This window comes from Neomonachus schauinslandi, chromosome 3, assembly GCF_002201575.2.
Source record: "Neomonachus schauinslandi chromosome 3, ASM220157v2, whole genome shotgun sequence".
Lineage (NCBI taxonomy): Eukaryota > Metazoa > Chordata > Mammalia > Carnivora > Phocidae > Neomonachus > Neomonachus schauinslandi.
Genome location: NC_058405.1, coordinates 131424159 through 131450550, shown reverse-complemented (window position 1 = coordinate 131450550; position 26392 = coordinate 131424159). Strand labels below are relative to the sequence as shown.

The window sequence follows — 26392 nt, the reverse complement described above, 5'->3', positions numbered from 1 at the left end:
AGAGGCGGAGAGAGAGACGGGGGGGGGCAGAGGGGTGGAGGGAGGGAGAGAGGGGGGAGAGAGAGAGAGCGAGCAACTGTAGCAGGCTCTACGCCGAGCACGGAGTCTATAGGTATGGGCCTCAATCTCTCAACCCTGAGATCATGACCTGAGCCAAAATCAAGAGTTGGATGCTTACTCAACTGAGCCACCCAGGCGCCCCTATATACTGTATTCTTAAAATAAGTGAGAGAAAAAGTATTAAGAAAATCATAAGGATGAAAAATACATTTACAGTACTACACTGTTTTTATATATTTTTTTAAAAATCCATGTATAAGTAGACTCGTGCAGCTCAAACCCGTGTGCAAGGGTCAACTGTATGTTTAATTGAGTAATATATAGATAATATATAGTACATATAATACTAAAGTGAACAGTTTATAGATAAGTATGTAACATGAAGGCAGGATGTAGAGTATATGGGCAAGTTCCATAGTAAACTTAAAAGATATGTACCTTCCCTCACAGAGTTTAGAATCTATTTGGAAAATAAGACCAACAAGTGTGCATTCAATAGCAAACAGCATCAGAAAACATACACTTTAGTAAATTTTCTAGAAACTGACTATAAATTGTATACGGATTTAAAGTGAGTATGGTTAATAAACACAAAAGTAAAAAAAAATAAACACAAAAGTAGAAAGGCTTTCAAGAAGTCAGTTCCACTGTTACACAACATATGTATTCCTATAAATCACTATGCTGTGTATGAAAAATTACACAATAAAAACTACATGGCTTATGGGAAAAATGGGAAAAGGGTGCAAAACCCAAAAACTTCATCAATAACATAAAAAAAAAGTACAGGAAACTAATAAAAATGGCAGCAGAGTTTTACACACATTAAATGGTTAATACATAAATACAACAATAAATGTGGCACTTTACTTTGAAAAAAACCTAGGGTTCACCTGTGGCAATAAATATTAGGGGGCTATAACTTGTGAGTTACTGTAAAGTAGTGGAAGGGTGATCTAAAATCAGATGGAAGGTTTCAGCAGTAGACTGTGCTTAAGTGTGACTCATAACACAAGTAATTAACTGTGATAGTTTAGTTGATGTTTAAGGTGTGTGTAATGTGTAATTTTTGTGTATTCCTGTGAAGCTGTTACCCTGGGTGTAATTTTCTGCATTCACTTTATGTTTCTTCTAAACAAGATCATGTATAAACAAAGGTGAAAAAGGTATTACGTTCAAATTGTTTTCTAATATACCAATTGAATAAAACAAAAGCATGTTTTCAAAACAAACAGTATAGCAGAACTGACTATATTACATTAAGATTTCATAGGAGTAGGAATAGTGGGGATTAATATCTGTACTCACAAAATGCTAATAAGCACTGAACAAACAGTCCCTTTATAGGTGTAATTTAAGAATGAGTAGATGAGGGGCGCCTGGGTGCCTCAGTCGTTAAGCATCTGCCTTCGGCTCAGGTCATCATCCCAGGGTCCTGGGATGGAGCCCCGCATCGGGCTCCCTCCTCAGCGGGAAGCCTGCTTCTCCCTCTCCCCCTCCCCCTGCTAGTGTTCCCTCTCGCTGTGTCTCTGTCAAATGAATAAATAAAAGCTTAAAAAAAAAAAAAAAAAAGAATGAGTAGATTATAACCAAGGAGGTAAAAGACCTGCACTCTGAAACTATAAAACATTGATGAAAGAAATTGAAGATGACACAAATGGAAAGATATTCCATACTCACGGTTTGGAAGAACAGATGTTAAAATGTCCATACTACCAAAACAATCTACAGATTTAATGCAAATCCTATTGAAATACCAAGAACATTTTTCACAGAACTGGAAAAACAATCCTAAAATCTGTATGGAACCACAAAAGATCCTAATAGTCAAAGCAATCTTGAAAAAGGACAAAACTGAAAGTATCACAATCCCAAAATTTCAAGATACACTACAAAGCTGTAGTAATCAAAACAGTATAACCATGAGAGATGATGGACTCTGAAAAACAAACTGAGGGTTCTAGAGGGGAGGGGGGTGGGAGGATAGGTTAGCCTGGTGATGGGTTTGAGGAGGGCACGTTCTGCATGGAGCACTGAGTGTTATGCACAAACAATGAATCATGGAACACTACATCTAAAACTAATGATGTAATGTATGGGGATTAACATAACAATAAAAAAATAAAAATAATAAAAAAAACAGTACAGTACTGGCCCCCCCAAAAGACACAGAGATCAACAGAACAGAATAGACAGTTCAGAAATAAACCCATGATTATATGGTCAATTAACCTATAACAAAGGAGGCAAGAATATACAACAGGTAAGACAGTCTCTTCAACAAATGGCATTGGGAAAACTGGACAGCAACATGTAAAAGAATGAAACCAGACCACTTTCTAACACCATACACAAAAATAAACTCAAAATGGATTAAGGATCTAAATATGAGTTCTGAAACCATAAAAATCCTAGAAGAGAGCACAAGCAGTCATTTCTCTGACATTAGCCGCAGCATCTTTTTTCTAGGTATGTCTCCAGAGGCAAGGGAAACAAAAAAACTATTTAGACTATATCAAAATATAAAGGTAATATAAAGCTATTAATATAATAAACTATTCAGACTACATCAAAATATAAAGCTTCTGCACAGCAAAGGAAACAATCAACAAAACTAAAAGACAACTAACTGAATGGGAGAAGGTATTTGCAAATGACATATCCGATAAAGGGTTAGTTTCCAAAACATATGAAGAACTTATACAACTCAACACCAAAAACCCAAATAATCCAATTAAAATTGGGCAGAAGACATGAATAGACATTTCTCCAAAGAAGACATCCAGATGGCCAAGACAAATGAAAAGCTGCTCAACATCACTCATCATCAGGGAAATGCAAATTAAAACCACAATGAAGTATCACTTCGGACCTGTCACAATGACTAAAATCAAAAACACAAGAAACGAGTGTTGATGAGCATGGGGAGAAAAAAGAGCTCTCATCTACTGTTGGTGAGAATGCAAACAGTTGCAGCCACTCTGGAAAACAGTACGGCGGTTCCTCAAAAAATTAAAAATAGCATTATCACATGATCCAGTAACTCCACTACTGGGTATTTACTGACAAAATACAAAAACACTAATTTGAAAAGATATATACACCCCTGTTTATTGCAGCATTATTTAAAATAGTGAAATTATGGAAGCAGCCTAAGTGTCCACTGATAAATGGACAAAAATGTGGCATATATACAATGGAGTATTACTCAGCCATAAAAAACAACGAAATCTTCTCATTTGCAACAACACAGATGGATCTATAGGGTATAATACTAAGTAAATAAGTCAGTCAGTGAAAGACAAATACCATGTAATTTCACTCTTGTGGAATTTAAGAAACAAAACAAACGAACTCTCTTTTAGAGAACTGATGGTTATCAGAATTGGGGGGGGCGGTGGAGGGGGTGAAATAGGTGAAAAGGATTAAGAGTACACTTATCATGATGAGCACTGAGTAATGTATAGAATTGTTGAAGCATTATACTGTACATCTAAAACTAAGAGAATGTTGTATGTTAATTACACTGGATTAAATTAAATTAAATTACACTGGCAATTAAAATCAATCAAATGGCTAAAGGAATTTCTCTAAAGAGAAAGGAAATAATAGAAAGTGGCTTGGAATTTCAGAAAGAAAAAACAAGAATGGGTAAAAGATATGGGATAAAGGAACAATCAGTTCATATAACTATAAATGATTCTTAAATTAAAAGATGCTAGGGGCGCCTGGGTGCCTCAGTCGGTTAAGTGTCCCAACTCTTGGTTTCGGCTCATGTCATGATCCCAGGGTCGTGAGATGGAGCTTGGAGTCCGCTTGAAGATTCTCTCCCTCTGCCCCTTCCCCCATTTTCATGCTAAAAATAAATAAATCTTAAAAAAAAAAAAAAGATGCTAATATCAAACACCTTAGAGAAATGCCAATTAAAATCAGCTGAAAAAAAAATCCCACCTATTATTAGGCTGACAAAGATTAAAGAGTTTGACAATACATGGCTTTGCAAAGTATATAAGGGTAATTAATTTTGTGTTCAATGGCAGTGTCTATCAAAATTACAAATGCATGACCCCTATAATCTATTAATTCCATTTTTAGGAATTTATCCCCTGTAATCTATTAATTCCATTTTAGGAATTTGACCAAAATTCACATACATTTAGAATGATATACAAAATGTGGGAATGAAGGGCGCCTGGGTGGCTCAGTTGGTTAAGCGACTGCCTTCGGCTCAGGTCATGATCCTGGAGTCCCGGGATCGAGTCCCGCATCGGGCTCCCTGCTCAGCAGGGAGTCTGCTTCTCCCTCTGACCCTCCCCCCTCTCATGCTCTCTCTATCTCATTCTCTCTCTCAAATAAATAAATAAAATCTTTAAAAAAAAAAAAGTGGGAATGAAAACTGATGGGCAGAGACAGGAAGGAGACTTCATTGACTATCCTTTTTGGCCTCTAAATATTAAAGCAAATGAATATATTAAATTTAAAAAAATTGTAGAGGGGCACCTGGGTGGCTCAGTCGTTAAGCATCTGCCTTTGGCTCAGGTCATGATCCCAGGGTCCTGGGATAGAGTCCCACGTCGGGCTCCCTGCTCAGCAGGGTGTCTGCTTCTCCCTCTCCCACTCCCCCTGCTTGTGTTCCCTCTCTCGCTTTGTCTCTTTGTGTCAAATAAATAAATAAAACCTTTACCAAAAAAAAAGAAAAACTGTAGATACTGGGGTGCCTGGGTGGCTCAGTTGGTTAAGCAGCTTCCTTCAGCTCAGGTCATGATCCTGGGGTCCTGGGATGGAGCCCCAAGTCAGGGTCCCTGCTTAGTGGGGAGTCTACTTCTCCCTCTCCCTCCACCCCTCTCCCCACACTCATGCTCTCTCTCGCTCACTCTCTCAAATAAAATCTTAAAAAAATAATAAAAAGTTAAAAATTGTAGATATTTTAAAACTTCCAAGTATGATAATAATGGTTTCCATCCCACAAAAAATCCTCCTATACCTGCCTAACCACTTACACACAATCTGTTCCAAAGTATCTGTTAGAAACATGTAGGTATCCTTAAGGTCAAATTAAACATTACCAAAAGCAAAACGACAAGGCAAATTAAAATTCATAATGGATGAAAAGGAATTACGAGGAGTAACACTTTCAACTTTGGGGCCATTTCTGGATAATTTTTTTAGATTATGTAGTTTGCTTATCATCAGGTCAAAGAATTTCCCAAACCTATTCATAGACCTTTTTGAGGGCTGGGATAGGATGTAGTGTAATCTATTAATTAGGTATTGACTTTACTAGTATGATATTAAAGTTAAAAAAAAAAAAAAGCTCCAGAACATTTTGCTTGTAAAAATCTCAGGTGAAAAAAATGCTGCCTTATTCATTTTTATTTGAGATCTACAGATTTTACACCAATGAATTTCATGTGAAACCTTTATATTGAAGGAAATTTCTAGGGCACCATCAAGTAAGATTAAAGAACAGAACAGAAATAAAGAACAGAACTACTCCTAAAACAGGTCTCCCTTAGATATTTTCATTTCATATTACTGGTCTTATCTTCTAATCAGTTTCTAAGTTTAACATCCCACTATTTTCCATTAGAAGTGCCATCACCACTGCTCCTAATTCCAGATTAAGGGCAATGAATGGGATCCTGTTGCTATACCAATGAGTCTCTGGTGTTCTTTACCGTCTCCTGAGTACAAGATTCACTAGCTGCTTTCCTTGCTCTGTTCTTTGCATACTGCCAGGCAATGTTTCCTACCCACATAATATGCAAAATTTCTGCTCATATAACTATCTATTTATTGTCCTGTTGCCACAACTCAGCACTTTGTTTCTGTAATATAGCAATGGCCCTGTTTCTTGTTGCATGGTCAAAGTACACCTCTAGCAAACTCTGAAAAGACCATGACCTGAGGTCATGCCAACTCCTGAAAAACCAGTTAAGTATCTTGACCAAGGTAGTGGTTTCACTCTCTGGTGGTCTGTGTTCTATCCTCCACTCTGCCCCATGACAGCCTCTACAGAAATGCAGTTTTCATTAGCCTCCAGTGTTCCATTTCTGCATCTTTTGGAAGGTTCTTCTGCTTGACTGTGAACCTTCTCAGGCACATTCAAGTGGCTACAAAAAGCAGAATTTCCAATCTTGCAACAGCAAAGGGAGAAAGGCCCAAGAAGATTGCCCAGACTCACCAAGACCATATACAGGTGGGCCCAGACAGTCAGAATTCTTCAGAAGTCTTTTTGTTTTCTTTCAGGAAGTTAGAAAAAGAAAAGAAAGATTCTGTATTTATTTCTTTTTAAACTGGGGTGTAAATCTCAAACAAGGTTTTAAATATAATGATGATGAACACCACCGTGTTACACAAAACTTTTTGACCGTTTCCAATTTGAAACGGTAAGGAGGCCATAAAACATAAACTCGATGTGAGACCCAGCTCTGCCTAGAAAAAAAGATTATATAGATGCATTACAAAATCCATTCTGACGAATGTTCTGAATGGTAAATAAAGGTGATAGGTTCTGAACTGTGTGACCTTGAATATAAAGATCTTTTCATATTTCCACAGTAGGGTCCAGAACAGAATAGGCATGGAAGTTATCACTCAAAACAAATCTGACCTTTTCAGGAACTCCTGGGCAGACACTAATAAAGGGCCAGATGTCCCTCCCCCCACCAAACTGCTGAAACTGATAAGGGCAAGGTATGCTTCCTTAGCACAGTAAGATGCTACATCAATTTTCAGCACAACTTCTTGGTCATAATGGCATAGGCAAAATTAGCATTTATCTCTGTTAAGTGAAAATATGTTATACAGACATAAATAGGGGTGCCTGGGCGGCTCAGTCGGTTACGCGGCTGCCTTCGGTTCAGGTCATAATCCCATGGTCCTGGGATTGAGCCCTGAGTCAGGCTCCTTCCTCAGCAGGGAGCCTGCTTCTCCCTCTCACTCTGCCTGCTGCTCTGCCTACTTGTGCTATCTTTGTCAAATAAATAAATAAAATCTTTAAAAAAATAAAGACATAAATAAAATATAGTGACATTCATTCACTTTCTCATTCTTTCAGCAAATATTCAAACACTGACATTTTATTACCAAAAGAATCTTTACACCAAATTTATTAGAGAATCTATGATAACTGCTTATGGTTTAAAAGGTGTATCTTTTTATTACCGCAATTTCTTTTCAAATATATAAACCACAGTATCCTTAACTTTTATAAGCAGAGAACAGATTCTAACACACAAGACCTTATAGACTACAAAATATAAGAAAAAACCCCCTAATTTTTAGTAGAGAATAAAAGATAGATTTCCTAGACGATATGGGAAGAAATAAAGCCTTAAACGAAAATGTTCCAATTGTACTAACAACACTTTGAGGAACTAAGCAACGGAACCAAGGTCTAAAACTTGCAGACATTAACACAGATTGCATTTTAATTTTTCATTTTTTAAAAAATAAAAGTTATTCAGTTAACACCTCATTCTTTACTGGATCCTCACAAACACAACACATACATTATACCTGTTGCTTGTACATACAGACAGAGAGCCAGGCTCATGAACACCAAGAAGTTATATAAACACTCCCATTATGAGCTGCAGCATATTCCTGCAATGGTTTACAAGGTATATATTTGATATGACAGAGAAGAAAATGAAGTCATCGGAATCAAAGTAGAATAAAGAAACAGAAAATTAAAAATAAGCCTTCTCTATGAACATCTTGGGTCTTTTAAAATTAAAACAAAACAGGGCGCCTGGGTGGCTCAGTTGGTTAAGCGACTGTCTTCGGCTCAGGTCATGATCCTGGAGACCTGGGATCGAGTCCCGCATCGGGCTCCCTGCTCGGCAGGGAGTCTGCTTCTCCCTCTGACCCTCCCCCTTCTCGTGCTCTCTCTCTTAAATAAATAAAATCTTAAAAAAAAAACAAAAAATTAAATTAAAACAAAACAAATGTTTTTTTTTTTTTAAGATTTTTTATTTATTTATTTGACAGAGAGAGACAGCAGGAGAGGGAACACAAGCAGGGGAAGCTGGAGAGAGAGAAACAGGCTTCCTGCCGAGCAGGGAGCCCGACGTGGGGCTTAATCCCAGGACCCTGGGATCATGACCTGAGCCAAAGGCAGACGCTTAACAACTGAGCCACCCAGGCGCTCCACAAATGTGTATATTTCTAAATGACACAAAGAAATCAGTATGCCTAAAACTTGAGAACAGAATGTTCTACTTATGGCAATTCTGAAAGGAATGTTAAAGACTTTAATGAGTCAGCAATACATAATAGAAAAAAGTCTAGATCTGGAGCCATCAAGCTTGGGTTTGAAGCTTAGCCCCCTGATGTGGTAAATAACTTAATCTCCTTGACTATTTTCATCTGTAAAATGGGGGAAATACTACAGGGTTATTGTGAGGATCAGAAAAGATTATAGATGACTCTCACATATGTTAAACATGAAAAACTAAGTATTGGTATTATTATTCCCTAGACTAGTTAGAATGGGAAGAACAGAGTCTATTTATTATTTTATTGTTTTCTCCACAGGTAATCTCACCCTATACTTTTAGAATAACAGACCCAATATCTAATAAATGGTAGCAGTTACATATTTCACTTATATAAACACTTAAAATATTCACTTAAAACAAAGTTCTTACCATTCAGATAATATATCAAACTACTGGTCATGTTAACTTCAAAACTTTCGGTCTAAGAAGTTTCTCAAATATGCCAGATGCTTCTGAATCTCAGGAGTGCACGAAAGGAAAATAATTTATTCCCAGTTTCATAGTCTATGTTATTCTCTTCAATTGTCATCTTCCCCCTCGCTGCGTCTTTCTCTAGAAGAGTATTTATTTACCATGCTATTTAGACAACTACCATTAAAACAAAACAAAAAAAAAAGTGGAAGGATAAATTATAGCAAATAACAAGAAAATTAAGTGATTCCATGGTAAATGAACAAAGTATGAAGATAAAACACTTTTAGAAAACACAAATGCCTCATATTTATATTCACATTAATATAAATTTCAAGCCAACTATTTAGAATGTCTCTGCTTGTTCTGTATACATAAGCATTATCAGAAATATGCACTTGTTCTTACCTTTAGATTTGGGAATTAGCTCTCCACAACTGAGTATCCGCACCTCAGCAAATGGTTTGCTAGCTGCATCTGTTTTCTGGTTTTCTATCTCTCTCACAACTTCTTGACCAGATATCACTTGCCCAAAAACAACATGATGCCTAAAGAGTCAATTATAAGATGATCAAATAACAGCTTTTAATTTTAACATTAATTTAAAATGGTCATAAAATAAATTAAAATAATCTTTACCCATCTAAATGAGGAGTTGGCTTCGTTGTTCTTTGGAAGTCATCAGATGGAATAAAAACAAAGTAAGAGAAAAACAAAGTTAGCAGCTCTAAAAAGGAAAAGAAAATAACTGCATTGGAAATAAAGTTGCAAAGAAATCAGATGCTATTTTAACATAATAGAATCTTACTACATTAACCTTAAGTAGACAGAAATAATGCAAGATGCTATTTACATATTTCAAAAACTTATTCTGATCATAAAACTAATACCTACTCATTCTTGAAATTTTACATGTAATTAAAGTTGACATTTTGGTGTCATTTCTATCCATCTATGTTTCTTGCATGTGACTGGGTTCTTACTGAATATTCATAGGTGTATAAAGTTCTATGGTTGTATAATATTCTATTGTATGGACAGACCATAATTTATCAAAAGATTCTATCAGTTCATAGGTTTAACAATAGTGTTTTTCAATCTTAACATTTTAAACAGTTAAAGCATAGGTCAATCCCCTATCCATGGTTTTGCTTTCCACTGTTTCAGTCACCCACAGTCAATTGCAGTCAATCGCAGTCCAGAAGCAGATAATCCTCCATCTCACATACTGTCAGTTCAATAGGAGCCTAATACTATGTCACAATGCCTGTTATTCACCTCACTTCATTTTTTTAAAAGATTTTACTTCTTTGGGGTGCCTGGGTGGCTCAGTTGTTAAGTGTCTGCCTTCAGCTCAGGTCATGATCCCAGGGTCCTGGGATCGAGCCCCGCATCAGGCTCCCTGCTCAGTGGGAAGCCTGCTTCTCCTCCCTCTCTCGCTGTCTCTGTCAAATAAATAAATAAAATCTTAAAAAAAATTTTTTTAATTTATTTATCTGACAGAGCACAAGTAGGGGGAGAGGCAGGCCGGGGGAGACGCAGGCCACGGGAGAGGAAGAAGCAGGTTACCCGCTGAGCAGGGAGCCTGATGTGGAGCTCGATCCCAGGACCCCAGGATCATGACCTGAGCTGAAGGCAGACACTTAACCGACTGAGCCACCCAGGCACCCCTCACTTCTTTTCATCAGGTAGGCATTTTATCATCTCACTTCATCACAAGAAGGGTGAGTACAGTAAGATATTTTCAGAGACCACATTCATGTAACCTTTGTTACAGTGTATTATTATAATTGTTTTATTTTATTACTATTGCTATTAATCTCTTACCATCCCTAATTTATAAATTAAACTTTTATCTGTAGTTTTAGGCATTCATTAGGGGGTCTTGAAACGTACTCCCTGTGGATAATATTCAGATGGCCCTCATACATGTTCTGTTGGACCAGAAAAGAAATGGTCCTTATTGTGTTTATAAAATTTTCAGTTAGCTGCCAAGATTCAAAACTTTGGATACTTTAAGATAAAAATCCAGATTTCAGACCTTTACTGGAAAGCTGGAAGGTGTGGCCCCTGGCATGTGGCAATAATGGGTCAGGCTGATTATCCCTGTCTTTTTAATACAGGGATTAATAGTGTAGATTCTTAACCCAGCAGGCTTTGCTTATGTTACTTGCCTAAGACCTAAAGACTTTTGAGCTTTTTACCCCTGATAAACAAGGAAACTTCACAATGAAGAAAGAGATCTGGATTAAAACTTGGGACAAAACTCAGGACGCCTGGGTGGCTCAGCTGGTTAAGCATCTGCCTTTGGCTCACGTCATGATCCCAGGGTCCTGCTTCTCCCTCTGCTGTTCCCCCTGCTTGTGCTGTCAAATAAAGAAATAAAATCTTAAAACAAACAAACAAGCAAAAAACTTTGGATCAAACTCAAAGTAAGCGAAAGTCCAACAAATGAAGTAATTTTTTAAAATCCTTTTTCCACTCCACACCAATCTTAAACCCCTATAGTTAAGAAGACTGGTATCTGAGTAGCTATGAAGACACACTGCTGTAACAGACTGAAGATGGGCACTATATATAATTTGTTATTTTAAAGAATCTAATCAAAAAAGGCATTAGAAATTTGGAAGAAGGAACACAATTTAAGCTAACCTTTGGTTAAAGCCCACACAATACTAATGAAAAAAGTTCAAACATGCACATGTATTTTTACAAGATCATCTTGCTTTTAAAACTAACCTATTATTGTTTTCTGACTCTAACAGCTATGCTCACCTGAACTCACTTAAACCATCTAGAGATGTAAAACCCTATGTGTATACGATACATGTATTTGTATTACAGATTACATTCAATGTATATATATAACTTGCATCCAGATTTAGTCAGTCTTTGCCTCAGATACTGCATTTGCCAAGTTCACTTGCTCACTAGAATTTACCTGAAACCCCTAAACCAATACTCCTCTGTTTTCATGGTCATTCTCAGATTGGTAAGAAAAAGAAAAAAAATGTACTGATGAGTAGAAAAACTAGAACTCTTGGGGGCACCTGGGTGGCTCAGTCGGTTAAGCAGCTGCCTTCGGCTCAGGTCATGATCCTGGGGTCCTGGGATCGAGCCCCACGTCCAGCTCCCTGCTCAGCAGAGAGCCTGCTTCTCCCTCTCCCTCTGCCTACCACTCTGCCTGCTTGTGCTATCTATCTGTTGAATAAATAAAATCTTTAAAAACAAAACAAAACCCCTAGAACTCTTGTATAGTGCTGGTAGGAATGTAAAATGATGCAACCACTGTGGAAAACAGTTTAGTGGCTCCTCACAGAACTAAATATAGAATTACCATATGATCCAGCAATTCCACTTTTATGTATATACCTAAAATTGAGAAGGGACTCAAACAAATATGGGTATGCCAAAGTTTACTGCAGCAGTATTCATCATAGCCAAAAGGTGGAAACAACCCAAATGTCCACTAAACTAAATGTGGTATGTACATATATAATGGAGTATATTCAGCCATAAAAAGGAACAAAGTTCTGATACATGCAACACGGCTGAACCTTGAAAACAGGCTAAATAAAATAAGCTCGAAACAGAAGGACAAATATTGTATGATTCTGCTTGTATATCTAGAACAGGCAAGTTCATAAAGACAGAAAATAGAGGTTACCAGGGGCTAAGGGTAAAAAGAAATGGGTTAGTTTCTGGGACAATGAAATAGTTTTGGATACAATGGTAACAGCTCCACAGTATCGTGAATATAATCAATACCATTAAATTATACACTTAAAAATGGTTAAAATGGCAAATTTTATATCATATACGTTGCCACAATAAAAAATAATTTAAGATTAAAAACTGAAGTTTTCTCCTTTAAAAACAATAAAACAGAAATTAAAGAAGGGCAACCTAGAAATTAAGAGATAAGGAAAAATCAACATATAGAGGGAAGATTCTGAAAATATACATGAGGGCGCCTGGGTGGCTCAGTTGGTTAAGCGACTGCCTTCGGCTCAGGTCATGATCCTGGAGTCCCGGGATCGGGTCCCGCATCGGGCTCCCTGCTCGGCAGGGAGTCTGCTTCTCCCTCTGACCCTCCCCGCTCTCATGCTCTCTCTATCTCATTCTCTCTCTCAAATAAATAAATAAAATCTTTAAAAAATATATATATATACATGAAGGATTACATAAACTTAACAGAGAGGTTTTGGTTAGCACAGGAAGGCTTTTCCTTAAAAAAAAAAAAAGGAAAACAAATGATAACACTAAGTGTTGTTGAGAATCTGGTGATACTGGCACTTTACATACTGCTGATATCTGAGTACAATAGCAATATACTGGAAAGGCTTAAAAATGTGTAAACAGGGGCACCTGGGGGGGCTCAGTCCGTTAAAGGTCTGCCTTCAGCTTGGGTCATGATCCTAGCATTCTGGGATCGAGCCCCCGTCACGTTCCCTGCTCAGCGGGGGGAAGGGGGAGGATCGGCTTCTCCCTCTCCTTCGGGCCCCTCCTCCTTGCTTGTGTTCTCTCTCAAATAAATAAAATCTTCAAAAAAACAATGTGTAAACATTTCACTAAGTAAACTCTTAGCAGCTTATGTAAAATAATTAAAAATGCATCAAACAGGTATAACAATGTTCACTGAAGCAGTGTGAAAACCAAAAAGCAAGTCAAATGTTTAAAAATAAAGCATAATACATTCAAACAATGGATTCACATATAGCTATTAAAATGTTAATTAATACTTCGTGATGTGCAGAGATTTATACTGTATCCAAAAGTTGATCAAACGGTATATGCAACATTTATTTATTTAAGATTTTTATTTGTCGGGCGCCTGGGTGGCTCAGTCGTTAAGTGTCTGCCTTCGGCTCAGGTCATGATCCCAGGGTCCTGGGATCGAGTCCCACATCGGGCTCCCTGCTCGGCAGGAAGCCTGCTTCTCCCTCTCCCACTCCCCCTGCTTGTGTTCCTGCTCTCTCTCTCTCTCTGTCAAATAAATAAATAAAAATCTTAAAAAAAAAAAAAATTTTTATTTGTCAGAGAGAAAGAGCACAGCACGGGGAGCAGCAGGCTCCCCGCTGAGCAAGGAGCCCGATGCAGAACTTGATCCCAGGACCCTGGGATCATGACCTAAGCCGAAGGCAGACGCTTAACCAACTGAGTCATCCAGACATCCCTATATGCAACATTTAGCTTACATTTTTATTGCTGAGAAAGATACCCTGGGGATGGGAATGTTTTTCTTCTTTTTATCTGTGTTCTTTTTCTACAACCAACATGATATAAATTGTTTTCATTTAAGTAATCAGAAAAATCCCCACATAGGCAACTGGTTGAATGAACTAGAGTATATTCACACAACATTATGCAGCTGCAAAAACAAATGAAAAGGATCTCTATAAACTGGTATGGAGTGATTTCCAGGATATACTGCTAAGTGAAAAGAGCAAAACATTGTATATAGTATATGCTATCTACCATGTAAGGAAGGAAAATAAGAAAATATATATGTATCTGTGCTTATTTTTATAAAAAAGAAATACAAGAAGGGGTGCCTGTGTGGCTCAGTTGGTTAAAGGTCTGCCTGAAGCTCAGGTTATGATATCCAGGTCCTGGGATGGAGCCCTTCATTGGGCTCCCCACTCAGCAGGGAGTCTGCTTCTCTCTCATTCTCTTTCCCCACTTCTGCCCCTCCCCACACTCATTCTCTCTCTCAAATAAATAAATAAAATCTTAAAAAAAAATACAGGAAGATAAACCAGAATCTAATGAGGCTGGTTACTAAAATGGATGGGTGGAAATGGGATGAAAAAATGGGGAATGTCAATGGAGGTGAAGAGTTAGGTGGGAGTGATACTTTCAGAGGCATTCTTTTTGAATCACACAATGTTTTATAAACAAACACAAAACCAAAAACTCAAAAAACAAATCAAAATAAGGTGAGAGAACAAAATATAATCATAAACAAATGAACCTAACATATTTTGAGTCACAAAACCACACAAAATTCACACCAAAATGTACTAACCCAAGTCACTTTTATTTTTATTTATTTTTTTTAGATTTTATTTTATCCACTTGAAAGAGAGACATAGCTAGAGAGGGAACACAAGCAGGGGTGGTGGGAGAGGGAGAAGCAGGCTTCCCGACGTGAAGCTCAATCCCAGGATGCTGGGACCATGACCTAAGCTGAAGGCAGACGCTTAATGACTGAGCCACCCAGGTGCCCAAGTCACTTTTAAACAGTTATTTTAACTACATATCCTCAATCTAAAACCAAAAATAACTATAAATAAACAGTAACTCTAGTTAGTAGGTTACTTTTCATAGCAGTATAGAACGGTGATTTTTTATTCTAGGATTCAGCAAATAGGTAGAAATTTTGAAGATAATGGGAGCCAAGTTTCTCATTGTTAAAGAAGGGAGTTACAAATATGGAACAGTAAAACACGAGAATAATCTATATGGTGCTTACTGATTAAGTTCCTCTTGAGGCTAATGAAGAGGAGACCAAATCTGTATCCATAGGACATGATAAAAAATATGCACTGTTTTAATTTTTTTTTTTTTAAGATTTTATTTATTTATTTGAGAGAAAGAGAGCACAAGAGGGGGGAGCGGGAGAGGGAGAAGCAGACTCCCTGCTGAGCAGGGAGCCCGATGCGGGACGCGATCCCGGGACTCCAGGATCATGACCTGAGCCAAAGGCAGTTGCTTAACCAACTGAGCCACCCAGGCGCCCTAATTTTTTTTTTTTTAAGATTTTATTTATTTATTTGACAGAGAGAGACACAGCGACAGAGGGAACACAAGCAGGGGGCGTGGGGGAGGGAGAAGCAGGGCTCCCGCCGAGCAGGGAGCCCGATGCAAGGCTCGATCTCAGGACCCTGAGACCACCACCCGAGCCGAAGGCAGACGCCCAACGACTGAGCCACCAGGCGCCCCAAAAATATGCATTGTTGACAAGAGCCTGGTCAAAATTTTTTGGGGGTCAGAATTGGAAAGGATTAACAGTACTGACTTTGGGGCTATAAACAAATGTTAGGGAGTACATAAATTCACAAATATAGAGTCTCTTAATAATGAGGATCAATTGTATTTTACTCTTTGTAATCAAGTAATTTATAAGGAGATACTCTGTAAATATCCTGTTTATTATTAAATTTACCCTCTAAATAGATAATTCTTTCCTCAATCAATCATTACTGAGATGAATGCAAAATGGTGACTTTTCTATCATTCCTTGTACATTACTAGCTGACATTCTACTAAGGAACAAGCTTTTCCTTCTCCCTTGTTATTTATTCATTTATTACTCATACCTATATGGGCTCCTGGGTTTCTATTTTATTTGATAGTCTGACACTATCATTATTTATTTTGATGCTCAAATTGTTCTAATTTGGCCAGTGGGAACCTCACCCCTTCAGGCTGGCTCCTGTGCCCTTCTGACAAGTCTTCATCATTTTGAAACTTTAGCAATACAGTTCAATTTTCTTTCAACAATTTTGCTCTCTTCAACAATTCATTGTTCTCCTTCCTTCAAAAAATCTCCCCTTTATGGATCCCCCTATTAGTGATCAATGAGAAATGACACACCAAAAAAGGCATATTTTAAATAATCACGGCATACATACTTACATGAAGAACTGTGAACCATTTGTATCCTTCCCTCTGTTGGCCATAGACAAGAGAAATTCTTTGTTGTGTTTAACAGCAAAACTCTCATCTATAGAAAAGCAAAGTTTTCAGGTACATTACAGGTATAACCTCCAAAAAAGTTTCATTTCCACTCTTCATCTCTTTTGTTCATATGTGCTCTTTAGCACCAGACAAAATTTAGATAAAAGGTAAAAAGAAGAGAAAATCAAATATTAACCAACTCCCTCTCCCATCTTTTTAGATTAAAATATTTCTAATTTTCAATCCCTTGCTATAAATCCAAATACTATTAACAACCCCCTTTCTTTAAACCATTTGCATTTGTCTTTTATATTTTTTTTTAAAAAACAACACAACTTTCTTTGATTATTCAAGGAAAAAATAAAATGTTCCTTAAAAAGCAAGAGAAAGAAACCAGAAAGGATTTTTACATTTCATCTGTTTCATTTCTGAGCACAAAAAGGCACGTATCCTATTTTAAACACAGAGAGGCACTCATTAACTTAATCTCTGCCATAGCATCATTTATTGTAGAGTATCTTGCTTTCCAATCTTGGATTAGAATATGAGAACGCAAGTGGAATGTGAAACAAAATTTCACTTAATCCCTAATGTGAAAGATGGGAAATATAAAATTATTTCCACATTCACATGTTTATAGTCTTTCAAATGATCTTCACATCAATAAAAAATTCCCAAGAGAAAACTTAAAGTTGAGAAAAACATTATAGCCAAAGTTTAATATATTAAAGAGATTTTTTTTAAAAAGTGCATAGAAAATGGACCCACTAAGTACATGTGGATATTGTTACTATGAAACACTGCTAAATCTCTTAATAAAAATTAAGATTAAGCTATGGAAGTTCCCATTCTAGCACTATAATTCCAAGAGTTTATTACAGATCATTGAAACCCTTCAGATAACATGATGTATTAATGTCCTAACACACAAAAAATCCTACCTCTATAAGAAAAATCACATAAAATTTTTCACAAGAAAATTAACTTTCAGATTCACTGAATGTAGTTGGATATTAGTATACTGTTTAATAATCCTATTGATTCAATAGAGATAAATAAAATAATATAGAAAACATTAAAAATACAAAGTATATGTAAATATCTTTACCTTCAAAAAATCCTCCATAAATAGATTCCCCGCCTCGTCCATTTCCTAAGAAAGAAAAACACGAGACTCAAACTCTCAAGACAGTAATCTCTTCCAAGTTACGCCCTAAATAAAATACTTATTACAAAGTAGATGCTCAAATGACTTTGAATCAAAAATACTCAAAGGTTCACAGCATATCATAAAAGATACTAATTTAAACTCAATATTGACAAGATCCCAAATTACTTTCTTTCCCCTTGGATACAACAGCAAAAATGTGACAAAGCCTATTAAGGTATGTGAGAAAAAAGAACATTCAGATTCTAATGATTATGTAGATCTTTGAATAAAAATTAGATTTTTTTCAAATCATCTTTAAAAATAGTTTGTTTTTACAATTTAAAAGTATAGGTAAAAACTAGGGGCGCTTGCAGTTAAGCATCTGCCTTAGGTTCAGGTCATGATCCCAGCGTCCTGGGATCAAGTCTCGCATTGGACTTGCTCAGAGGGGAGCCTGCTTCTCCCTCTGCCTGCCGCTCCCCCTGCTTGTGCGCCCCCCCACAAATAAATAAAAATCTTTAAAAAAAACCAGAAAATAAATAAAAGTATAGGAAAACCTATATTGTAGTTAAGGATTACTAGTTTTGACAAGACGAAACACATATACTGATAGGTTACTAAGAGATGAATGGTGTTTTTTATCCAGAATCAAATTTCTGAAATTACTTCATGTATCCAAAGAAAAATTATTTCCTATGTGCTTCCTTCTTTTTGTCTATTTGAGTATTTCTAGAGACTTGTCTAACTTTAGATCTAGGATACTTAACAAAGCATACATGATTTTCTTACCTTCACTGAAGTCACCACCTTGAACCATAAAATCTTTGACAACTCTGTGAAAAAGACAACTCTTATAATGTAATGGCTTCTGAGTTGATTTCCCTGTCCCCTTTTCACCTACAGAGAAAAAAATTAGTAGGCCATTTAGTAGAAAGAAAATCAAGGAAGCAGTATTAAAGCAAAATTAATGATGAAAACTATTCTCTGTAAAATACACCTCTTTTAAACTATGTAGATGTGTTTAATCTATAAAACTTGCAATTTTTTTTTTTTTAAATTCACTTCAAAACCACCCATGTTTTTCTGGAGTGTAGAAATTTAGAAATCAATCTCAGATAAAAGCCCATTACAAGGAGTATTTCTAAAAATTACTTTCACGGGGTGACTGGGTGGCTCACTCAGCTAAGTATCCGACTCTTGGTTTTGGCTCAGGTCAGGATCTCAGGGTCATGGGATTGACTCCCCCATTGGGCTCTGCTGCTTAAGAGTCTCTCTCTCTCTCTCCCTCTGCCCCCCACCCCCGCTCACGCTCTAAATAAATAAATAAATAAATAAATAAATAAATATTACTTTCACATCTTGGTCAATGGTACATAATCTGAAGAAAATTAAAATATGTTAAATAAAAAATTAAAACCATAGTCAAATGGGACTACTATTAGGCCAACTAAAAATGTCAACAAACCTGTACAAAGACAACGAAAGTTCTCGCATGTTTTGGGGCACACATCAGAAAATAATTCAAAGACAACTCTTCCAGCTGAAAAAGAAGGAAGCTCATTTATAGTTTACTAATTTAAAATATTAAATATTCATTTATAAATGTTATATGGGAACATTAATTTTCTTACCAGGTTGATTATTAATGGCAATGTCAAAAAAACATCGAGGACGCTGAACCTTTATTCCCATGGCTCCAATACTTCAATCTATGAACAAAATACAGTTTTAGGCAAACAGACCAAAACAGCAAAAATTTCTTATAAATCTGTAGGGGAAAAAATTCCTGGAACACAAACTAGAAATGTAGTTTGAACTTACTTTGATATTTACTTCCATGACATAAATAACATGGATTTTTTTTTTTTTTTTTAGAGATTAAATTGCATTTTGTGAAACAGAAAAGACACAAAAGAAAAACCTTAGCCATAATATAATAAAAATTCTATTTTAGGGCTCCTGGGTGGCTCAGTTGGTTGAGCAACTGCCTTCAGCTCAGGTCACGATCCCGGAGTCCTGGGATCGAGTCCCACATCGGGCTCCCTGCTCAGTGGGGAGCCTGCTTCTCCCTCTGACCCTCTCCCCTCTCATGCTCTCTCTCTCTCAAATAAATAAAATCTTTAAAGAAAAAAATTCTATTTTAACCACTGAATATAGATTGCTACCCAAACAGAAAATTGTATTGTCTGTATGATTAGTGAACTCAAGCAGATTACCTTTAAATAGAGAAAAATCAAGGGCAGACTAATCCAATCCTTTCACTCCTTGAAAACAAAAAGGAGAGTTTTGGTTAAAATGGTGTTTTAAAAAGAAAAACATTAAAAATTCCTAGAAAATACCAAAAATAAATCATCAAGGAAGAAAGTGGGATATTTTAACGATAATAATATATGGTAGCTTCCCATTCTGAGTAAAATCACAACACTACATATGAGGCTATTTTCTGTTCATTCAAAATTATCATATCTAAGCTGATAGCTCTACAAGCAGTGTGTGATATTTTAAGTCCAGCGAAGTTGTGAAAAATCTATACTCTCCATCCTAAATAGATTCCTCTCTTTACCAATTTTTAGAGATATCTGTAGAGTCACTGTAGATTGTAAGAAATAATACGATAGTATGTACTTTATCCAGTTTCCTCCAACCGTAACATTTTAGAAAACTGTTATATAATAGCACAACTGTAGCATAAAAGCAGAACAATGTTGATACAATCCTTTATCCCATTCACATTTCCCGGTTTTAAAGGCACTCATCTGAGTGCTTGTGTATTTATTTAGTTCTAAACAATTTCATCACACGTGTAAGTTTTATATCACCACCCCTTATCAATTTTACACAACCCATAAACTACAAATCAGAATACTCTGCCCAGATCACCAGCAATTTGAAAAATGTAGATATGTATTCATTCATTTAATGCTGATTATGTGAATTAGGGATTAAATTACATAAAAGATATATTGCATTCAAAAAGATATACTGCATTCAAATTCAGCCCAAGTGTTGGTATATTCAACTTCTGGCATTATTGCACAAGAAAGGGGGGAAAATACCATTTTCTCATGACTGCTCCATTTTTTATTTCTAATAGAAACAGTGGATACTAGAATTTGTTTCACATGAAACAAAAGCAAAAAGCTAAACTTTAAATCCTCCTGTACCCTAGCCTTACTGAAAACAAAAAAAAAACTTAGCAATTTTAGTATCTTGCCAAGTTTGTTGCACTGTTTTTACTTGTACAGAATCTCAATTCCCGCACACTTGAAATTGAGAATATGTTCAATCCATAAAAATGAGGACTTTCTTAAAAACTTAGTACCTGATTATTCTTTATCTTTTATTTTTTTATTTATTTTTTACAAGAAAGAGAGAGAGAGCATGAACGTGGGGAGAGGCAGAGGCAGAAGCAGACTCCCTGCTGAGCAGGGAGCCCGATGAGGGACTTGATCCCAGGACCCTGAGATCATCACCTGAGCTGAAGGCAGACGCTTAACTGATTGAGCCACCCAGGTGCCCCTCCTTTATCTTTTAAATAATTTTTGTAGGCCTTCTTAAAATTTCTACTTTTGGGGGTAGAGGAAGAGAAGAGAAAGTTTAACGATTTATTCTCCCCCCAAAAAACCTATGTAACTACTTATTTAACCACAATACCCCAGGTGAAAATTTCTATTCTTACATGAGCACTATACTATACTATTCTTACAATGAGTACTATAGTATAAAAAATACTGTCCCAAACATACCAGATTTATAATTACAGCTAATTTCCTACATACAGTACTGTGTTCTTGAAAACCAGGCATAATTTGGGTGCCTGGGTGGCTCAGTCAGTTAAGCGTCTGCCTTTGGCTCAGGTCATGATCCCAGCCAGGGTCCTGGGATCAAGTCCCGCATCTGGCTTCCTGCTCAGCAGGGAGTCTGTGTCTCCCTCCACCTTCCCCCTCGTGATCTCTCGCTCTTAAATAAATCTTAAAACAAAACCAGGCATAATTTATGATAGATCAGAAAAATCCCTAATAACCCATAACCTTTTAGACACAATCTTTGATAACTGTCCGAGTTTCTCAATTCTAGGGCACAATGTAAAAAGCCTATAGCTCTGGTACTTTAAATTGCAATGAATACCACTACTAATTTATGGAGTTATGAGGACAAGTGGGAGCTACCACAATAGTGTTTGTTTTGTTTGTTTTTTTTTAATCTGAGAGCTGTTTACCTGGGTGAGTTCACTTTGGGAAAACTGAGCTACACTTAGATTTTACGTAGGTTCTGGTACACTATATTGTACTTCAATAAAGTTCACTTTATTAAAAATAAAAAATCAAAAACAAAACTTTACTTCTCTACGCCCACTTCTCTCAAAACTTAGTAAATATTGGGCGCCTGGGTGGCTCAGTTGGTTAAGCGACTGCCTTCGGCTCAGGTCATGATCCTGGAGTCCCAGGATCGAGTCCCACATCAGGCTCCCTGTTCGGCAGGGAGTCTGCTTCTCCCTCTGACCCTCCCCCCTCTCATGTGCTCTCTCTCATTCTCTCTCTCTCTCAAATAAATAAAAAATAAAAAAAATAAAAAAATAAAAAACTTAGTAAATATTATCACTGTCCAAATCAGCCAAGACTGAAAACTTGGAATCATCTTTGGTTGCATTCTCCTTCATAGCCATTATCCAAACATTAATAAGTCAGTTTGGCACTGACTTAATTTTAGCTTAAAAAATGCTCTCACCGGGCGCCTGGGTGGCTCAGTTGGTTAAGCGACTGCCTTCGGCTCAGGTCATGATCCTGGAGTCCCGGGATCGAGTCCCGCATCGGGCTCCCTGCTCGGCGGGGAGTCTGCTTCTCCCTCTGACCCTCCTCCCTGTCATGCTCTCTGTCTCTCATTCTCTCTCTCTCAAATAAATAAATAAAATCTTTAAAAAAAAAAAATGTTCTCACCATCTTTACCATTATTGTCATTTCTTATCTAGAATACTGCAATTGCCTCCTAATTGGTTTCCCTGTTTTTACTTGGTCCTCTATTATCTATTCTCCATAGAATAACCTGAGTGGAGTGATCCTTTAAAAGCACAATTTACCACTTCATTCCTCTGCCTAATGTTTTCTTTTTTTTTATATATATATATATATATCACACTTAATCAGAATGTCTTTCCACGGATTTTAAGAATCTAAACCACCGCTGTCCAAGAGAAATATGAGCCACATTTATAGTTTTTAAATTTTTAGTAGCCACATTTGAAAAAGTAAAAAGGTGGGACGCCTGGGTGGCTCAGTTGGTTAAGCCACTGCCTTCGGCTCAGGTCATGATCCTGGAGTCCCGGGATCGAGTCCCACATCAGGCTCCCTGCTCAGCAGGGAGTCTGCTTCTCCCTCTGACCCTCCCCTCTCTCATGTGCACTCTCTCTCACTCATTCTCTCTCTCAAATAAATAAATAAAAATCTTAAAAAAAAAAGTAAAAAGGTTAATTTAAATAATATATTTTATTTAACTCAGTATGTCCAAAATATTACTTCAACATATATCAACATAAAAATGTGATAAAGAGATATTTCCCATTCTTTTTTGGGTACTAAGTCTTAGAAATCCAGTGTTTATTAATTCAAAATAGCCATGTTTCAAGTGCTCAATAACTATATGTGGCTCATAGCTACTGTACTGGACAGCACAGCTCTAAATATTTTAGCCCTATTGACCTCTACAACTTCATCTAATATTCTTCTCAACTTTGCTTTAGATACACATGTTCCAGCTGTTCCTCAAACATCCCGGGGCGCCTGGGTGGCTCAGTTGGTTAAGAGTATGCCTTCGACTCAGGTCATGATCCCAGGGTGCTGGGATTGAGCCCCACATCGGGCTCCTGGCTTAGCGGGGAGCCTGCTTCTCCCTCTCCCTCTGTCTCTCCCCCTGCTTGTGCTGTCAAATAAATAAATAAAATCTTTAAAAAAAAAAAAACAACAAACATCCCAAGGCCTAGTCCTTTATCAGGTCTTCCACATTTGTTGTTTCCTCCGTGTGGGATGCTCTTACCCCAGATCTTCACTTAGTTCATTCCCTCACTTAAGTCATTGCTGAAGTATCCCCTCCATAAAGAAAGCATCCCTGACCAGTATATTCAAAGGAGCAGCCCCTGTCCTCCAACACTTTATATCCCCTTACCTGCTCTATTTTTCTTCCCTGCATTTATTGCTAATTTATTTTATTATTAATTCAAGTTTTTATATCTATTCTTCTTACTAGAATATAAGTTCCATGAGGTGATAAACCTCTTCAGTTTGCTCCCCTCTTAATTCCTAGTGCTGTAAACAGGGCTTGGCTATGGTAAGAAATCGTTATTTAATAGATACATGATTATACATGAAAGGAGAGGCATGCGTGAGAACACAGTTTTGCAACATTGTTAACAACAAAAAAGAAACATCCAAAATATCCCACAATGAGAGAACAGCTGAATAAATTCTGGTATATACATGCTATTTAATATTATATAGCAGTTTAAAAAGTCTATATACTCTAACCAAAAATCCTATTACTTAGTTGAAAAGACAAAAAAATCAATTTGCACCTAAGCATTGTATTTATACTTTAAACTAATACTCTATTTCTACAGATAAAGAGTTATACATAGCAAAACTGACAGCACTCTGCAGAAGGGACTGGGAGTAGGGATGAAGTCAATGGGAGTCTTTAGCTTTAACTATAAGGTTTGAATTTCTGCATTGAGAATATATTCATGTATTAGTTTCCCAATTTAAAATTAATAAAATTTAGGAGCGCCTGGGTGGCTCAGCCGGTTGAGCATCTCCTTTGGCTCGGGTCATGATCCTGGGGTGCTGGGATCAAGCCCCTCCCCCAATGGAAACTAGGAAAACTACATGTGAATATTTATCCAAACTGGGTATTAAATAATTTTTCAGGTTCATAAATAAATAAATAAATAAAGGAAATAAACAGATTTGACTTCATGAAGAATTTTATTATTCCTATTTGTCAGAAGGAAATTAGAAAGTAGAAAACGGGTGCCTGGGTGTCTCAGTTGGTTAAGCTTCCGACTCTTAGTTTTGGCTCAGGTCATGATCTCAGAGTGGTGACATCAAGCTCCACGTGGGGCTCTGTGCTCAGCAGGAAGTCTGCTTGAGATTCTCGGTCTCCTTCTCCCCCTCCCCCACTCCGTGCACTGGCACACGCGCACACTTTCTCTCAAATAAATCTTAAAAAAAAAAAAAAGTAAGTGAAAACGGGAAAATATTTTCAACAAACATGATGTGTTACTTTTTTACTGTAGAACGGTGCTTAAGAATGGGGTGCCAGAATGATTCTTCACTGACTAGGACAATCCTAACTCACTGCAGAACATCAATCTCCCATGGCCCTATTTAAGTATCAGCACATCTGACAATCAAAAAATCTCCCAAGGTTCTTCTGCCCCACCTTTCAGAACCAATACCATAGGGAACATGCACCAAACAATTAAAAGCACAAAAATCACCCAAGGGAATATGAACAATTTATAAAAAGTGAAATTAAAAATACAAACCGTATTAACAATTTTGCTAAGCAACTTGGCATTACAGACCAACAACTCTGAATATATTCATATTCATTCTAACCTTTAACACTTTAGTAATTCAGTATCTTGGAATCTCTCTAAAGGCAATCATTTTATTTTTATTTTTATTTTTTTAAAAGATGTTATTTTTTTATTTATTCATTTGAGAGAGTGAGAATGAGAGAGAGAGAGAGCACATGAGAGGGGGGAGGGTCAGAGGGAGAAGCAGACTCCCTGCCGAGCAGGGAGCCCGATGCGGGACTCGATCCAGGGACTCCAGGATCATGACCTGAGCCGAAGGCAGTCGCTTAACCAACCGAGCCACCCAGGCGCCCTGAAGGCAATCATTTTAAATGAAATATTCTTTGATTTTGGTTTAATAATAATTAGAAACAACCTACATGTCCAACATAACAGTTAAGTAAATTAAGAAATATTCATATGATGATCTATTATACTATGAAAATGCAATTTTTAAAAATATGGAAAAAATGTTAAATGAAAAACATTATATTGTTAGAAAGATTTTAGGTATAAAAAAATTTGGGGCACATGGCTGGCTCAGTCAGAAGAGCATATGACTCTTGATCTCGGGGTCATATGAGTTTGAGCCCCATGTTGGATTACTAAAAACATAAATTTACAGGGATGCCTGGGTGGCTCAGTTAAGTGTCTGCCTTCGGCTCAGGTCATGATCCCGGGGTCCTGGGATCGAGCCCCGCATCAGGCTCCCTGCTCAGCGGGAGGCCTGCTTCTCCCCGTTTGTGCTCTTTCTCTCTCTCTTTCACAAAAAACAAAACAAAAACAGAAACAAAAAAAAAAAACTCAAATCTACCCTTTACCTTAAAAAAATTCACACGTAGTCACTGAAGTGCTTTTTATAATAAATAAAAAACAAACTAGCTGTGCAGTAATATAAACTGGTTAAATAAATTATTCTCTCATGAAATGGATGATATTCATTTAGTGATTGGAAATCATATTCTTACATGTTAAAATCAGAGATAACATTTTTCACCTAACAAAAATAAACAATACTGACCTCAGACATTGTTGCCAATAGTAAAGGGGTAAATTGATACAATCCTTTGCCAATTTGACAACACACAATGTTACAAGTGCATTAAATACTTTCGTTCAGTAACCCAATTTAGAAAGATTTTATACATATCCCACACATTTGCAAAATAAGGTATGTACAAGGTTATTCAAGGCACCATTGTTTCTGTGGTTAAAAGGCTGTAAATATAAATG

The 26392-nt window shown here is 36.9% G+C and overlaps 1 protein-coding gene across 5 annotated transcripts in view; it reads right to left on the bottom strand.

Annotated features, from left to right (window-relative positions):
- The window catches only part of PPIG (peptidylprolyl isomerase G), a 49615-nt gene that overhangs the window by 12543 nt on the left and 10680 nt on the right, over positions 1–26392 (bottom strand). For 2 of the 5 annotated variants that reach the window (XM_021702814.2, XM_021702815.2), the window contains exons 2-9: positions 19806–19853; positions 19221–19298; positions 19055–19129; positions 18379–18486; positions 17548–17592; positions 16398–16485; positions 9396–9425; positions 9165–9304 (exon numbers count right to left, since the gene is read on the bottom strand). In XM_021702814.2, coding sequence (XP_021558489.1) covers positions 9165–9304; positions 9396–9425; positions 16398–16485; positions 17548–17592; positions 18379–18486; positions 19055–19129; positions 19221–19281 — 547 coding nt within the window. In that variant the 5' untranslated portion in view covers positions 19282–19298; positions 19806–19853. Of the gene's footprint in view, positions 1–9164; positions 9305–9395; positions 9426–16393; positions 16486–17547; positions 17593–18378; positions 18487–19054; positions 19130–19220; positions 19299–19805; positions 19854–26392 lie in introns of those variants that run through there. The other 3 variants (XM_021702816.2, XM_021702817.2, XM_021702818.2) reach the window with 2 other exon arrangements.